At 39.5% G+C, this 18,898-nt stretch overlaps 1 protein-coding gene across 9 annotated transcripts in view; it reads left to right on the top strand.

Moving 5' to 3' along the window:
- Nucleotides 1-18,898, top strand: part of usp32 (ubiquitin specific peptidase 32) — a 66,410-nt gene that overhangs the window by 19,032 nt on the left and 28,480 nt on the right. For all 9 annotated transcript variants that reach the window (XM_044353404.1, XM_044353399.1, XM_044353402.1 and 6 more), the window contains exons 2-5: nt 89-216; nt 8,274-8,379; nt 9,883-10,001; nt 13,013-13,172. In XM_044353404.1, the coding sequence (XP_044209339.1) occupies nt 89-216; nt 8,274-8,379; nt 9,883-10,001; nt 13,013-13,172 (513 nt within the window). The remainder of the gene's footprint in view (nt 1-88; nt 217-8,273; nt 8,380-9,882; nt 10,002-13,012; nt 13,173-18,898) is intronic.

The following is an 18,898-nucleotide window of genomic DNA, read 5'->3' as shown; positions in this document are numbered from 1 at the left end:
TGAACTGTTAACAAACAGAAGCGTAAGTTGTTGAACAGTTGTTGAACACCTCTGATTTCATCCCCTCTTTCTCTCTGCACCTCTCTAGTCACCGATGTGGAATTGAAGCGGCTGAAGGATGCCTTCAAGAGAACCAGCGGCCTCTCCTATTACATGACCCAGCAGTGCTTCTACAGGGAAGTGCTGGGAGATGGAGTTCCCCCTAAAGTTGCTGAGGTAAGCCACAGTGATGTCACAGACCGAGTGCCATTCAACTTAACAGTTCGTATGAAGTGATGGTCGAACCTTTGCGAAAGAGGATATATCTGATAAAGTACAAGTACTAGCTTGAAACCCTGTAACTTTAGACAAATTGGAGAAGACGTGGGTGGTTTTGTTGAGTGTGTTATGGGACTTGGGATCAATATCAGCCTGGATTGCATTACAGCTAAGTCTTCCTAGCTGAAGGTATAGAGTCAGGATGATAACCGGAGTTAGTCACAACAGAGACTTTTTAGCCCTCTGTGTTCTCCTCCTGTAATTAAATGCCATACATCCAGAGTAGATGTCTAGCACAGGCAGGTATATCTTTAATAACCTGGAAATAATTAAGAATACCTCTCCCTAATCCATCCAGTGCCCTAACTGATCTGCAGTCTTAGTGCAGCTCTGCATACCACTAGAGTCCTTGTAGGTACTCCCTTAATGTTACATACATTATTTCCTGTTGAAACAGAAGGATGGAGAAGGACATTAGACAGTGAGGGATCAATCTTTAAGTGTAAACCAATCGCTCTCAATTATGGAGGGAAAGGCTGAAGACATGGCAGTAGCAAGAGCTGTCAGTGCCTCTAAACTGGTCAAAAAAATGTATGTATTAAAGTTTAGTATTTGTGTCACAGAATTAAAGCAGTTTTCCTCTGTCACTTATCAAGCAGACAGGGAGGTAGAGCTGTGGTTCAGTAATCTTCTTTAAAGTAACACTCTCAGTCAGTGAAGCAATCCAAACGGACCTAATGACCTGCAGTCCAACTAACTCCAAATAGAAATCGAATCCGAGCCCGCTGAGGAGCGTCTCTCCTACGTGGCTCCTGACATCGCTGTCAGCAGAATTGTTGATCACACTTGACAAAAGTAGCTTTGCCAAATTTGCTAGCATTGAGCACTGGAGCTGCTGATTTCATTAGTTTTATTTCCAGTACAGTTAATTTTGTCATTAGGTGATTTTGATTAGGTTTATAGCTCACTGTGCTGTTATCCTGGTGGTTCTGTGTACAGTGATGGAGGTACAGATGGGTTCTGATAGTTGGCGTTTGGTTGGCAAAATAACCAGATTCTTTTAGCTCCAACACCAATAAATGTATCGAACCTTTTATCTTTTCCTCACTCTTTTTTTTTTTTAAATATATTTTATTAGCAAAAAGCAACATATAGGTAGCAGCTTTTCATTATTAGCTGACTGTCTATGGTCAAAATGACAGACATCAGATTTGGCTTGAGGTTTGTCTGGTCTACGGTTAATGTTCTTTCTGCAGCTGGTTTCTGTATTCAGACCGATTGCTTGTGACACATCACTCTGTACCACCACTGTGTGAACATCAGTGGAAACTCTTCTCTAGAGAAACGATCAGCTGATCACGTCACATCAATTTCAGAATCGCCCAGCTCTAACTTTGACTCATATCAGATCAACATTTGAATCTGATCAAGACAACAGTTGTGAGTCAGGACCTTCAATGTTTGTAATTCACCAGCTACAGTAGCTGGAAGTCTACAGCTGTTAACTGAATGTGTTACATACATATAATTAACATGTCATATATTATGCTGCTCATCTCATTTTCAGGCTGTGAACATTAATTGGGCTGCCATTAAAAACTTCTCAGCCTTCTCAGCCAACAAAAGCTGATTAGATGTGTTTGAGATGCAGTCATTTTAGCCTTTAGTTACTTGCGGATGTTGTAAGGTAAACTTCAGAAGCTTTGATCATGGATTCAGTATTAAAGTATTCTGATTTGATAAGTGGATTTGATACTGGATTTGAATTTGCTAAAATGCTTAAACTCCCCACCCTACATGCAGAAAGAAAAAGAAAAAAAGTGCAAGGATTGGACTGACAAAAGGCAGTGTGATGATAGTATCATGGAAGAGGCAGCTCTAGAACCTATGATGTAGTCGATCAATCACTGTCGCCTGTTTAGCTGAATCTGACAGATCCTGACGTGTCTAATCTCATGATGATCAATTTAGTAACGAGATGACTCATTAGGTACTTTGCTGTGTGACGTCTGTGCTCTTTTTCTGTTGCAAGTTTGTCTTATATTTCAGTGTACTCATTTCCTCTGACTTCATATAGGACAGGTTGGATTTTAGTTGAAGGTCTCTGCCATAATATGGTGCATGAAACCCTTTTTATGTAGAACTTGCCTGTGTTAGCCCATCAAAACAGCAGCAGAAAAAATGAGTTCAGCACAGCAGTTCTTCAGGACACATTGATAAGTCATACCTATGCTTCAGATGCGTGGATAGGGCCAGTGTTAGTCATCCTGTCCGCCCCCGATCTGCTGCCAGACTCCTTTTAAACACAGTGCTTAGGAGTCCTCATTAAACACTATACAGCATGTGTCTTCTCTCTCCTTCCTCTCATCATCCCTCCCCTTTCTCCTGTCCTTTTGTCACCATGGCAGCCGTTACTGCGGCGACAGCTGTCCAGATGTAAGCTTACTGCTGGTCTCTTCAAACAGAAGCGTGGCCGCTGCACATTCTGACAGTTCAAAGAAAGCCCAAGCCTAATCGCTCAGTCAACAAACAGATGTGTTCTTTTTAACGTGCTGAAATCTCAGCAACACAAGATACATTAGACTTGAATTAACACGTTCTTTTTATATAGATGCAGTGCTCATCAGCGGCCATGCAGGGAGGATGCATAACGCTTTCATGTATTAGATAAAAATAGAATCAGTGTTTCAAACAGGAGACAGCTCAGATTTAGCTGTGATGCCATTAGCAATGTTTCAAATGATCCTAAACAGTTGGGATTTACAGATTTCTCTTTATAGACTACAAAGGGCCACGCACGGCATTGTGCCTTCTTCAAAGGATGAGTTTTGAGTCAGTGGAGTCTACTGCCTTTTCCTGTTTTCACTTAGATATAGTTTCCATAATGGGAAAATATATGCATGAATAAATACACTTAAAAATCAGGGGAATAACATGATGAAGAATATCTCATCACCTGAACAACATGCTGCTCTAATTCAGCTGTTCTCATTATCCACACTTGCAACACACATTGTTATTTTTCTGTTTTGTCACATCACATTATATCACATAATAGTAAACACTAACAGAATGTAGGTCTCAGTGACACATCGTCCCATTCAAAGGGAAGAATGTTGTGTAGGAGGGATTGTGTAGTTCCTGTGTGGCTTATAGCAGTCCCTGCCTGAACCGATGCACCAGCAAAAGTGGCCTCTTTGTACAGTCCAAGATATTTTGTTGAAGACCAATGAGCAGTGTGTGAATATTCGACGATTCTTAACATTCATTGTGTTATGAGTGAGTTTAAGTCAAAATAAGGTGTCTAGAAGTAGATTCTGCCTGAAAATGCTACAAAATGATGTAATATGGTGAAGAGGAAATACATTTGCCAACAGGAACAGTGTCCACAAGTAGATCCTCATCAACATTTTGATGAGGATTAAAAAAATCCCTTTTTTTAAAAAACTCTTCATTGTGAGTCTGTTATTATAGAGTAATGCTAAATCAGTGGAGAACTCCTTTAATATTATAAACTACTGACTCTGAACAGAGCTTTGAGCCCAGTCAGTGCCTTTGACAGCCTCAGCCTCTCCTAACTGCAGTTTATTGAAGGGTCATTGTGTTACAAGTAGGTCTATTAGCCACATTATGTTGGTGCCATTGAGAAATCCTATTCAGCATCATGTCATAGCTGAAGCCTTGGATGCAACCCCCAACAAGAGGGTCCGTACAGCACACAGGCTCACTGAATGGAAATGATGAAAATGACGTGGATCATATGCTGTGGCCTTCACAGTCACCAGATCTCAACCTAACTGAAAATCTATGGGGGATTTCAGAGTGATGTGTTAGACAGCGCTCTCTCCCACCATCATCAAAACAGCAAATGATGGAATATCTTTTGGAAGAATGCTGTTCATTACTCCAGTAAGAGTTCAAAATGCTCAGAGATCTATGACAAGGAGCAGTGAAGCTGTTCTGGAGGCCTATAACCAAACATCACCTTACAAAGACACTTTGTGTTGCTTTATCCTTTCATATGTCAGCTTTTTGGATATACCAGAGTTCAGTTTCATAATACAGATTCAGACAAACTATGCTTGCTCCATCAAAGCAAACACTTCATAACAAGGACAGACAGAGTAGCAGATGTGTGATTTAATGTTTAGTTTTCAGAATAGAAAAGCAGAACTATCGAGCTTGTTAACCCGACATCTCTGACAGAGTGAAGCCATCTGGAGCAACTGTGTTACATGTTTTTAGGTATCTTGGCCTTTTTGCAGTTTGAAGGCAGTGTATGAAGTTTCTGAACATGGTCTAAGGAAATATAGATAAAAATAATGCATTAAAATAACTGCGTAATTTTTATCTCTTTTTAGTTACACTCTATTGGCTATGACTGTAAATGTCCCCAAAGTGGGGACATGGTTTCATTTACTGTCTGAGGGGTTTACCCAGAATTTCTGCTGAATACTACTATCAATTTTTTAAGAAATTTACTACTAGCATCATTTGTACATAAGCTAAAATAGTAATACAGGTTAAACATTTTGGAATTGGAGCGATGTTGCTGCAGTAGAGTATGATAGAGGAACGCTGTTGTTGCTTCGCTGAGACAGAAGCCTGATCCAACTGAGATTGTCAATCAAAACAACACTTTTCAGTTAGTTTGTGACTTTGACATAATGACAGTGGTTGACAGATGTGCTGCCATCTCACCAGGAAAGTAAACATCCTGTCAGGCAGACTGACATGGAGTAAGGTTTTGGACAACTACATGAGAGGAAATCTATTTATGAATAAAATTTCATTTCTCATACAACTATCCTACACTGCGTGAGTGCGGTTTGGGAAAATCAAGCACCTAAGGATCATGCAGATGTATCCACATTTTACTGGACTGGAATGTTAAGTTGCACTATTGCAGTTTAGCAAGTTTTGTCAATATTTGTCAATTAGTCGATTGACTATAAATTAAGCTGCAACTATTTTGATAATTGATTCATTGTTTAAGTCATTTTTTAAGCAAATATACCCCAGCTTCTCTGTTTCCATCAGACCCTCACTGCCCGGTAAATGTCCATGTCTGTCAAACTCTACCATTCCAGTTTGTAATGTAGGCTTTCTGTCATAAATTTCTAAATAATATAAGTTATAAATAGTCTGATGACATCACAATAATATCAGGGGTATTTTCTCAGACTTGAGAACTGTTTTCACAGACTGAGTACTTTCCATGATGAGTAAACTGAACTTTACCTTCGAGATTGGTGGAATTCCCCTGTAATCTCTGCTATTTTACTCTCTGTTACCTGTTTTGCATACACTGTATAGTTGTGTACTGTACAGTTTTTAAATCAAAGAATAGAAATGACATGATAGACATGATACAATAGAAATGCATGAATTTAGTAAATGTGCAGCAGATCATAGTGTTGAGCAGATAAGACATTTCTGAATGAATCAAGCCACTGCAGTTTTACTACTAGCCATTTAGCACTAAAGATTAAAAAATGAATTATTGAACTTGTCCTTTTCAGGAATTGTGAGGCGTTTTCATTCATGCAGTATTTCATACATGTTGTTACATTTTATGAACAATATCAGTGGGGCAATCAGTATTTGTATTGAGGATGAGTGGTAAGCAAGAGCAGTTGTAGTTGAGCAACTAGTTTTAGTAACTGAATACAGAAGATAATAACAAGAATGCAGCAATGAGGGAAGATTTAGAAGTTTGCAAAGTATGACACATTTTGACTTCCTTTTTTTTCAAACCGCAAGTGAAGCTCCTCTGCTGTGAGTGACCTAATGGACATGGACACACTTCATTAGCTCACTGACTGCACAGTCATCTCACTACGCCTCACATATATACAGTACAAGACAACTTTACAGCTTTGTTATTCATGCTGCAAGTGCAACAGCGCCCACTAGCATTGACTGCTAACTCACTGAAAAGAGCTGGGCTGGTTTGGATTTTTTAATGTCGATATAAATATTTTTGTACTGATGATGAATATATTTTTGTCTTTGCGTTTTTGTAGTGCTTGATTTAACTCTGACATTTATATGTGACCAGGAAGCAGCCTCAACTATCATTCGAACTGGCCAGTGTCTATTTTTTTAAATTACTCTTTCCTCCTTCTCTTTTAAATGTTGCATTGAGGAATAATGAAATAACTTCACAAAAAATGTGAGACAGAGACACTGCTCAACAATCTGGCGATCATTTTGTTTAAGGGATACAGACCACTTTATGTTGTACACTCCTTAACAAACAGGGCTGGTTCCAGATGGGTCACAATACACATGTTGTCAGGTCTTGTCACCACCTTGCTGTCAGAACAGTAACTTTTCTAGAATGTGCGATTTTTCCTCTTTTTTTCCTCTTGTGCTTTTCAGTGTTGTGATGCCTTGACAATTGTGTCACTCTAACTAGTACAATGGAAAGCGCTTATAGTGATCACATCTGTCCGGGTCAAATTGATCACTATAAGTGGTTGATTACTTTAACTGTTTTTTTTTTCTTTTTCTTTATTTATTATGTAGATTACCATCTAATTAACATTTGTATATTTATTACATGAACATAAAGTAATGAAATGGGCAGCTTCACTATTTACTGAATTTTATTGACTGTTTCAAAATACAGAACAGCTGTTTAAATGCTTGTTTCGCTGCTGCATCTTGTTGGCTCGTTTTTGGCAGTTTGTCATGAGCTTCAAGGAGAATATGTTTTCCACTCGGAGACTTTCTGTCTCTCGTCATGATTTCAACATGCATGTGGCTTCCCGTCTCATTTTAAAAAAGATGAGAGAGAGAGAGCAGTGGTTGAGTGAGCTAGAGAGTGGATGAGGAGAGCGAGCAGTGGTAGCGAGAAAGCTGGTGAATGAGAGGAATAAAACATTATTTTCTGATTTGTTTCATGGTGGTTACAAATAAACATGCCCACACCCACACCTCCACACAACCCTGCAGAGGTGCGCTGCAACACTTGATAATGGTGCCGCAGCTGCTAAATACACACACGTGTATCATGGGAGTAAGGTTAAAAAAAAAATAGAATTGTTGTTTTTAAATTTTTTCTACATGTTTTAATTTATGAAAAGACCCCAAATGAACACTGTAAGCGGACTATTGATTACTATAAGTGAACAGCATTTGTATAAGAATGATTCTGTCTCAAGGTTTTTGATCCATATAAGCAGTTGATCACTGTAACCATGATCACTATAAGCAGTTTCCATTGTACAAGAAATCTGAGTGAGCCCACTGCCTGAGTATTGCTGAGTTTCTAATTGATCTAATAAGCACCAAATGACAATACATTTCATTTGCTGTTATTTTTGGTCACCCACTCTTTTGTGCTCTTTTTCTAGCTCTCATTCTCTTTCTCTCTCCTTCTCTTACTCCTTTTCAAACAAAATTTCCATCTTTAGTCTCAACTAGGTTCCAGATAGGAAATACATCTACTGTGTGTGTGTGTGTGTGTGTGTGTGTGTGGTGTGTGTGTGTGTGTGTGTGTGTTGGGCGGAGAGGAGAAATGAAGACGGAAAAACATCACACATAAAGCAAAACATAATTTTGAATGTGTACTCACAAATAACATAATCTTGTAGTGTGCTTCTCTGTGTCATAACTCATGTGCCAGTGTGCCCGCTGTTCCACTGTCAAGGTGTAAATTATGTTTGGGAAATGGGACATAGTCAGCACATGACTTCATAATGCACTTCACATACATTCACTTAAACTTCTGCACAAAAGTTGTCTGTATTGTGTGGCTGCTTTATTGGATTGTAGTAGATGTTACAGGTGTTATTGATATTGTATACACCCAGTTTATTGTCTGGGAAATACAATTACATTGATGGGGGAACAGAAAGTGCAGAAAACAGTAAACAATAAAATCCCTTCACACAGTGGCAGTTTCCCTGTTGTCAGTTCCATAGTAAATGAATGGACTTCTGCTAATTTGTTGATCATGTTGCAAACTTTTTTTTTTTTAAATGGTCTTGTGTCTGCTCTGTGTTTAGGTGATCTACACCTCATTTGGAGGCTCATCCAAAGGGCTGCACTTCAACAATCTGATCGTGGGTCTGGTGCTTCTGACCCGAGGACGCGATGAAGAGAAGGCCAAGTGTAAGTTGTTCCTGAGGAGTTAACAGGAAATTCATGCTGTTCTGGTGCTGTTATGTTATTCTCTTAACTGCTTTTGTACAAATGGCTCCACCCAATAACAATCTTGGAAATGTTTTAAAAAGGAATCTGCCTTGGATCATCCACTGTCAGAAAAACAAATTCAGCCCTAAACTGCAAAAATCATACACTGGTTTGTATACAGTAAAGATTTTATCTAAAGATCAAAGCATTTGGTTTATACTGATACAGTCATGACACAGATTCAAAACCACACATATGCTATGCAAAAATCCCAACTGATCTTTATACAAGTACCGCTCTGTTTACCCTGACGTCATTTGAGATGCATGATGTTTACACGAGTTGACTAGAGTAGTGTCCTGTAAGAGTCATTTCATGCTCCTTATCTAACTGGTCACTGGTTCTCAACCTTTTTGGCTTTTGACTCTTTATAGCCGAGCACACACGCACACACACAACTAAAACTACATTGTTTCCTCAACAAAGGAGCAGAAAACAAGCTCCAGAGCAATAGTAGAACATAGCTTACCCCTTTTGTTTTTCCAGTTGATAATCCAGAGGTCGTAATAAGCAAACATTTCATAACAAAACCACAGCGCGTTGCTCCCCGGCCACAGCACATTGCTCCCCATAGGGTTGGGCCGTCGGGCGATGCCATCGTCCGTCGCCAATGGCTGTCGGTCATCAACCACCGAGCTTCTACTATCATGACATCGTGATTTAAATGCTGACTGGGAGTGAGAGATGCTTTGCTGAAACACAGTGCAAAACATAATGTTGGAGATCTTTTATGTGATTATGAGAGGTGTAAGCGAGGAAAAAGACATCACCTGCAAGTGCAAGCACCATGATGTCGACTGCAGCTCATTTTACGGCCACAGATCACGTTTTATCGTGATACATTTTTCAGCTATATCACCCAGCTCTAGCAGAAATGTCTTTTTCTCTTTTATTTTTCCAATCTCAGTAATCATCCCGAGACCCTTCAGATTTATATTGTGACCTTTTGGGGGGTCCTGACCCTCAGGTTTGTAACCACAGCCTTAATTCTTGTTAGGTCATTAAATTGTCTGTGATTGCACTGCCTTATCTATCCACTGTACTGTATGTTTAGGGCCTTTGTTATTGTCAGTATTAAAAGAGTTTATGTGTACTCACACACAATTTGCAGTTATTGAAAGTGTTTTCTTTCTTTCGTGCTGTTCTCTTTTAGCCTTTTCATTTCTTTTTCTCTCTGTCTCTCTCTCTCTCTATCTATCTCTCCCTCCCTCAGTCTCTTCCTCTTTCTTATTCTGAGTTGTGGTTGATGTGTTGCAGGGAGTCTAATCTATCAAGACTTTATTGACATTGTTGCTTCTGTCGTCCTCACTGCTGGCCCTTCCTAGTGGCCTGCCTTCCTGTGATAAAGCTGAACTCACTTCTGAAACTGTGTATGTATGTGTGTGTGTGTGTGTGTGTGTGTGTGTGTGTTCGCGCCCACAGACCTCTTCAGCCTGTTTGCCAGCGATCTGGGCGGATATGCTGCTAGGGAAGATATAGAAGCAGTTCTGCAGGTCCTGGATGGAGAAGTCCCGGCCTCCCTCAGGAAGTGCTTCAGCGAGGTCAGCAAACACCAAAGCCTGTTTGTCACCACATCTGAACATTTACTACCATAATAGTCAGATTTACTCATTTTGGACTTGGTAATAACAATATCACCCACATTCCCTCCTCAGCTCTTATCATCAGGGTTTGTTTTCACATCATTACCAAGGTGTTTGTCACATGCTCATAAAACAACTATTGTTAGAAGTTGCCCACGTGGAGCCAACTTCACAGTGATGATACAAAGTTTGGCAATAAAGCAAGTTATTGTGCTGGTGATTAGAATACAAAAGCGCTTTTCAGCTTTTCCAGTCTCAGCCCACTGCAAGCAAGACCAATAAACACAGTAAAGTAAAAATCCACCCCGGGGTACTCCCACAGTGTTAGATAACATGAATTTATGGTGGTCAATGCATTCTGGTATTTTCAGGGCTGTCAAAGTTAAGGCGATAATAACGTGTTCGTCTTAATGCCACAAATTTTAAAGCATGTTCTGTTATGGGGATTTAGATTCTAAATCTATCGTCTGATCCACACTCCAGAGCAGAAGGTAGCAGTAATGCACCAGTAAGCTGGATGCCAACCGCCATAAAACAAAAAGAAGAAGAAGATTCTGTTATGATGACCCCTTGCCTCATCTGCAGTTCTCTAGCATTAAGTTGGATGGCAACTAGCAAGGAACAATGGATAAAGAAGAAGTTTTTTTGAATGGTACGCTCAGCTTCAAAGTCCCATCAGATGGGTCTGTAGACAAGACCAAAGTTATTTGTAGTTACTGTCGATGTGAAATGAGTCACCACCAGAGTACATCTAGTCTTAAAGCTGAGCTGGTTTTTCATGTTCCATTTATCTATTCAGTTTGGAGTCATGTAGTGTTGAATTTATCATAATTCATCATCTTTAGCATCATTGCTGAATCAAAGAGATACCCACAGTACCTTGTGAGTGCTCTTTGACGAGATGTTTCTGGAGGCAATAGATGGAAGCTAGTAATTACAGGCTCTCTCGGGACCAGTGATTTTAACACACATCAGTGTCCAATAGAAGGGAAAGATTTGCAATCACCAGAGAAGATTAACATTTAATGAGTTTCTATTCAAGCCTTCTGCATGTTTATCCACTCTCAGTTTAGTTTCATTCATGTATTTTTGTGATTATTGATCCACTGTGGTTCATGGCTTTGACATAATGAATTAGCGCTGAGCGATATGGTAAAAAATATGATCACAATATTTTTTCCATATTGATATTCACCACTATATATATATAATTTGATAATGCTACCATTTGAAGAGTATCCTGATAATCACTGAAGCCTGAACAAACCAGTGTTCATTAGATAAACTTTAGAATATAGTTTATTAACATAAAAAATAGAAAAACATTATGTAAACATTTAACTGTGCAAACATGGTTTGGTTTAGAATATATTTTGTGATAAAAGAATATATTGAATAACATCTAAATGTAAACATTTAACTTTGCAAACATGCTTTATCTGCTATAACAAAACAATACAAGTTAGCTTGCCTTTTAACTTATTAAAATAATGTAAATAAACCTAAAAGCTGTGATTACTATCACATCAAATTCCTTTGGCAGGGCAGCAAACATCTCAAATGTTTGTAGAGGTTCAACCAAGAGAAACAAAGTAAACAAGTGGATCACAAAGGCCCTGGCACATTCATACACTCACCTGTAAGATAAAATACATTTAAAAGATATGAATTATGTTCTGGTCTTTGTATCTCTCAAATGTTTTAGAGGTTGAACTCTGAATAAAAAGTACAAAATTGTAATCCAGTCATCATGCTACATCTTTATATATATGTGTATATATATATATATATGTACTGTGTATAATTTGCTATAACCTCTTCGTTAATCTGACTACGTTATTTTCTGTGTAGTTAGTTCACATATCATTAGATTTGCTAGTTTTCTTTATGAAACGACACTAGTGTTAGTGAGTGACTAGCCTTTTGTTGCTATGCTGTTTACTTCGAGCTTAGCCTAGCTTAGCAGTTAGCTTTGTGCAGTCAAAGTAGCCTCGTTAAAGTGATGGCATGTGATGACTGCTCCACAGTTGTAGACAAGATGTCTCTACCAGAGAAACGAGTCCGTGAGTAACGTCACTTTAGACGAGAGGGGCATTCCAGATAGTTGAAACCCTGCTAACGATAGCATAGCCTCATTGTTTGTAGTAGGAAATAGGTGTGCACTTTGACATGCAGGCCAAAAACTGCAGACTGACTGGCTGTTTTCATGTTTATTTCTGCTGTGTGATAAGCTGTTAGATCCATATCTAGTTCAAAGGTTATCATCGTTGGACATAAATTTTATTGCAATCCCATACTGAGATTGTTTTATCGCCCTGCCATATGTGGAATGGCATTTGATTGACAGCCTTTCTATCAACTGTATCCAGCTTTCACCTTGAGATGTAGCACAGTATACTCTTCGTCCTGAGGTAAATTCTTACGTTCCTGCCCCAACACTTGTCATTCATTTTGATGAGCAGTCGATTTTGAAATGGCATAAAATCTGAGGGAGAAGAAAATCAGACTGGTGTTAAAGGAGCAGAGGGCACATGTCAGTGTTTCTTAAAGGGTGTAAACTGCTGTATGTTTAGATTTGTTATACTTGGTTATTTTTTTATTATACTTCCTTATAGGTGTTGGTGGTTGATGATTTCTACTCATTAGCTTCAGTCTGATGGCCAAAATATCCCATCTATGGAAACAACCGGTGGTTTAAACCAGCATATCTTTACGTTTACGAGAAGCTTGAAGCATTTTTATATATTGACTTTCACGAAAATCAATTAATTTCCTGTCAGTCGACTAATCCATTAATTGACGAAACATTTCAGCAGTAGTCCTATCATCAATAAAAAGCCTGCTCTAACCCAGTGAGGATGTAGACAAGAACACAATGGGTTAGAGTTTTAGAGTCATGATGACAGATACAGATGAACTTTTGCACTGACCAACAAACTAATGTTGTCATGGTTGATGTGTTGCGGCAGGTTGACAAGGTGAACTATGAGCGCTTCAGGAACTGGCTCCTGCAGAACAAGGAGGCCTTCACTTTGTCCAGATGGCTGCTGTCTGGAGGAGTGTGCGTCACGCTGACCGATGACAGCGACACACCCACCTTTTACCAGACCCTGGCTGGCGTCACACACTGTAAGTTCCATTAACACACTAAATGTATGTATTTACATTTACACGTTTAGTACACCATGTCCAATGCAATTGTGTTTACTTGGCCTCACTTAGTTACATTAATGACCCACCAGTCACAAATAAACACCTAATTATTCACAATGATACAATTCCACAGCACTAATTAAAATTTTGAGCCAATCCAATTCATTTTTGTTTTTCTGTTCACTTTGTTTATAACATTTTGGTGCCAGAACTTAAAAAGTCATAGATTTGGCTTTCAGGGACCTGCACATACCCTGTAGTTCAAGTGTGTTCTTCATGCTGCCGCGTCTTTGTGATGTGAAGAAGATGGTTCCCCTGCCGCATTTCCCTCCCCCGTCTGCATCTCTTGTAGAGTGCAGATGTCTCAGGAAATGCCACAAATGGCTCACAACAGTTGTTAAAGCTCGGATGTAGTCATTGCATTTTTTATACACCCACTTTTTTTTTTTCTCCCCATCAGTGGCAGTGAGTGCCCTGGGAAATGACTGACAAGCTCGACTTATCAACCTGATTCATTCACTCTCCTTCTTTCACTCAATTTTCCTTTTTCATTACTCCATCTCTCCTTCACTCAGCCAGGTTTCTTTCCTCCTACTGCTGCCTTCTATATCCATTTCCTTTCTGTCCCACTTAGCCCTGCGCCATGCAGACTGCACTAGTTAATGCGCCCGTAGATGCTTGATAGCTGTGATATACATATTTATCACAAGTACTGACAGTTTCAGCTGCCGAGGTTGACTTTAAGCTATTGAAATAACTGAGTGGGTTGTGTTATTCTTGCTTAACCTTAACAATACATGAGATGAACCACAGAGTGTTTAAATTTCACACACTTTGCCTGTATCTATTAACGTTCTTGTTAGTGGAAATACTGAATTTGATGTCAGTATACAATAAGTTAGCTGGCAGAGCAGTCTCTTTCAACTATTGGAACTAAACTATTGAAGATCATGAGGTAAATATGGCACCTGTGGACCCAAGGTGCAACTGTTGGACTATGCTGCATGACCTGTTTAAAGCTGTTCAGAAGTAATTTAGCTCATACTGTTGCATTGTGTGTTGGTACGGAGAAAATGCCACATTACTTCAGTTTTTGATAATAAAATATAAGTATACCAGCATTTATGAAAAATAAGCAATTTTTTACAATAATTTCCAGTTTCATCAGTGGCAAACTAACATCATATTGTCTGAAAAGGATAATTCCATTTTCTTATAACTTGTGTTTTGTTTTGTCCATCATTCCTATAGCTAATAATAAACAGACAATCAGACATGTTGCAAACGAACCACAAGGTTAGCCAACATTATTTGAAGGAGAAAACGTAACATAAGTATCATGACATGTAAAATAAAAAAAGACATGCAGTGATACGGTTCTTTAAAGTTACAGCGCAAGTAAATTTAGCCAGGCTTTATTTTGCCAATTAAGGACAGAGGGAAGGGAAGAACCTGTCTTGAACCTAGGCGCTCACTTTAATCTGCCTGCTCTGAGTTTATCCTCTTAACTTTGTGTATCTGTACGTTTGTGTGTGTTGGAGAGAGAGAGTGACATGACTCTTTCCAGAACAAGAACGTAAAGCTTGACTCATGGCGGAGCTTAACACATTGAATCCGTTGCTAACTTGCTAGCCGCTGACACTGTCACAATATTATGAGAGAAGAAATCCTTGGGAATAACAGCCTTCGGGACAGGGTGACGTAGTTTCTGTGAACGGTTATTGCAGGGAGTTTACTATGGTACATGCCGGCTGTGGCAGCACCTCTCTAAGGATGCTCTCTGGATAATGGTATGGTATCTCTGCTGCCACTCGGACAGAGTCGCACCTCTAGGTGGGTATCATGCCAGACAAGGTACCGTCCGTTGAGACAGATGCAGTTAATTGACAGTATTTTCTGTTGTTTATACTTACTTCTGGAACACCAATTGTTGTTTGAGGTATTGTTTAGTTTCTGTCATTTTGTTGCACCTTTTTTAATTGGTATTTATAGAAGAAGCCACTCTTATCTGATTAGTTTCATGAAATAAATAGAACTTTACAATAGTTTTCATGTTTAGACATGCACCTCAAAACCTTTTTGGTATTGGCAAAATGTGATCGTAGAATAATGTTAAGTATTGAAAGTATGCATTGAATGGTCTCGTCAGAATTTTAGCATATAGTATTTGTACGACAGCATTTAACATTTGGGAACTTACCATTTCTTATTGGCACTGGGACTGTATTAATGTTACCTAGCCCTACGCCTGAAGCATATTGTGATTTCCTGCAGCTGAAGAATCCAACAGACTCTGATGTTCTGCTTGTCTTCTGTATCTCAAGTCTTTAGGCTAATTTACCACTAATGCATATTGACATAAATAACATCCTTGAGCATTTGTCAGAGTAGATTGCTAAACTCAAAGGAAATTCTGCCATCATTACAAAGATGTAAAATCCAACATAGAACAACACTGATGTAAGCTCAAGCACCACACTTATGTTTATAGAAGCCAGGAGCAACCCTGAGATGGACAGGAGATGTACAGGAGGCAATCTATAGGCAGGGTAATGAGTTTTATAGATTAGCAGTCAGACGGTGGTACAGCTGTCATGAGGAATGTTCAGCATGACGAACACAAGTATTTATTTTCCTTCTCGTCTAGCAGGGCTAATCATTCAAAAAGATGCAGCTATTGTTCCCTCCCATCCACTGATACATCTGCTTCTTAGCTTGACCTTTGTTGCTGTGTGGGTGAGCATGTGCTTGTTTTATGATTATTATTAAGGAAGTGTTCTTCCCTAGTTTTTGTTGAGTTAGCAATGTCCAACTAAGCTTTGAGATGGAAAGATACTCATGAGTCTCTAGTGCTAGCTCCCTGCCTTAGTCCATAATCCTCAATAATTTATCAGTCTTGTATTATTTCCTCCATGCCATCTCCATATAGTCCCCTTCAGGTTCTAAATCATTGATTTTGTACTCAGCACTCCCTTTTAGTCTGTTTAACTTCAAATGTCTGAGCCAGGAAGCAGAGTTGAACAGTGGCAGTAAAAAGGTAATTGAGTGCTTCCCAGTCTGGCCAAGGTCAACTGTCCTGCTGTTCACCTCTGGACTACAGGGAGTCTGAACCTGGATGAGGGAGGAACACCCCTTTCAGACAATCCATTCTGCTCTGTGCTGCTTCACCAGCAGCCAGCCACAACCAGTATCATCCCCGCTGACTGGAAACTGTGACCAATAGCTGCTAAAAACAGGGCTTTCAGGAAGGTTGCTTTAATGGCCGCACTGGGAAGCCATTGTATATTTCTGCCAGGAATGGACTGTCTCTTGATTTGTGTCTGTGTTTTGACACCTGTCATATGCATTGGCTCCATCAGAGGCTAGCTGGCTAGCGGCTGAATCCTATTACCTTAAGCTGTGGATTAGCATGTTGAAAGGGGGAGGCTGGCTCATTGACCCCAGCAGCTTTCATGTGCTATATTGGTCTGATTCGTATCACTCCGTTACAAGTTGAGTCAAATAGTATTCCACCCAGTGGCTGTTACATAACACTACCTTGAGTTTGCTGTGGTATCATGACTATGTTCCTCACTAGGTTACAACATGTAAGGGTCCTAATTAAACTATTTATATCAACAGCACTGTAAACAGATGACTTAATTTGTTGAGTGCACCATTTAACTTGTGGTGTTTTCACTAAGGCTGCAAATTAGCGACTAATTTGGGCTTACTTCTCACTTTTAGTCTAACCTTGAATTTACTTTTGATATGTGGAAGCACCGCTAGGAGTAATGATGTTTGCTTTCATTCCACTGCACTGTTCTCCACATCTAAAACTTTTGTCTTGCACATTTATATAAAAACAGTTAGGAGCCCAGGTTTCATTTACGTGATGTGTCAATTTGCGCTTAAATAAATGTAAATACATTTATACATATATTTTGAATACACTTTGGTGTCACAGTACATGAGACTGAAGTGTTTGACTATGGTGGCTGAGAGGAGAATGCTGACCAAGCTGTTGGTAATCATGAACAACACCTTCCACCCCCTTCACCACACTCTGATCAGGCAGAGGAGGCAGGCTGATTCCTATAAGATGCTCTGCTGAGAGCCACAGGAGGTCCTTTCTTCCAGCAGCTGGTATATAATGAATGTGTCAATAGCCGTTTTCTCATATGAATTCTGGACAATGACCGGAGAATCAGTTCCAGACATTGTCCAGAGTTGCCCTTTCACACATGTAACACACAACAGGAAATTGACAGTGTCAGACCCATTCTCATCTACTGGAAATAAAATACGCAAAAAAATATGCAGTCATGTAGCCAGTTCTCAATTTGGTCATAAACAACCAAGTCTCTTGCCGTTCCTTGAATGTGTCTTACACTTTCAGGTTTGATTCTTAGCTACAAAAGTTCCCGAATCTCATTTTTGTTGGCGTCTTCGCATAAATTACCCTTCTTCTTTACCCTTGGCTGTTTGTATTCTTCCGGTTTCGTGCCAGTCGCATGATAGAAACGTCATCAGCTCACTATGAATTCTTCGGAAAAATGACCTGCTGTGTTCACACATGGGCTCAATCGGTCATTACACAGACTTTGCACTAGGCAGCTGGCAGGGTAGAGTCCGTTTAATGCTGGTCTGACTGATTCGGATATTTGCATTCTCACATACAGTTCCTCCGAGTAATGTCCAGATAACTTCAGGGTTGTAGTATATGCATGAAACAGGCTAATGTTGCTTTTCTCTGTACTTCCACACTGCCATAACATCTCTCAGGGATGTGATTTTTCTGAATTTATCTGGAATTCTGGATTTTCTGACCTGAAAATGTGACCCGTGTGAATCATGCAGATCTGTAAAAAAAAAAAAAAAAAAAAAAAAATATCCATGCACCATAATTGAACATTTTGGTCGGACAAAATAAATAAGCAAGCTAAGCGCAGAGTCTTTGCAGGGTGACGCACTTGACTGTTGCTTTGATAACTAAGAAATAATCACATCTGTCTCTTGATAAATTAGAAATAAAAAAATATACTAAATAAAGAGGCAGTGATGCTGATTCCTGATCTGTTTGGTTCATAACTAGTATGAAGAGCAGAGAATGTCAGACATTAGATCACAGTTTAAACCTAAACTTAAGCTGCGTTTGACCACAGGAACGTCCCCAGGAACTAAGAACCATTTGAGGAACAAGTTGCATTTACTCAACCTACATTTCAACCGGAGGGAACAGGTCTAAATTAGGTTCCAGGTAGATTGTTATACCCCCATAAAGTCCCTGCGAGGGGGGTAGTACTTTCCAAAAGTACAGGAACTCTATGGGCAGGGCCTCTTCAACTTGTGTACAGCTTCATGTATAAAACAAGGAAGTACTCTTGTATCGATTGAGGACCAGTTTAGGACAAGGGGAGGACATTTCTCTTTGTTTGTTAACATTAAAAGCAAAATACTGAGACAAATAAAGGGATAGATAGCACGAGCAAGCTGAGAGCACAAGCGAGAGAGAGAGAGAGAGAGAGAGAGAGAGAGAGAGACAGTGCCACAGTGTTGGAGTGAGAAGAGGGAGCAGCGGCACAGAGAACAAAGCAGTGAATGAGAGAAATAAAAGGTTATTCTCTGATTGTTTCATGGCGGTTACTTTCTAAAACACAAATAAATAACCATCAAACACTCAGCTGATGATTTACTGTGGAAAAAGATGCTCTTAGTTTTAT

This window comes from Thunnus albacares, chromosome 6 (assembly GCF_914725855.1).
Source record: "Thunnus albacares chromosome 6, fThuAlb1.1, whole genome shotgun sequence".
Classification (NCBI taxonomy): domain Eukaryota; kingdom Metazoa; phylum Chordata; class Actinopteri; order Scombriformes; family Scombridae; genus Thunnus; species Thunnus albacares.
This window is presented reverse-complemented; position numbering and strand designations above follow the sequence as displayed.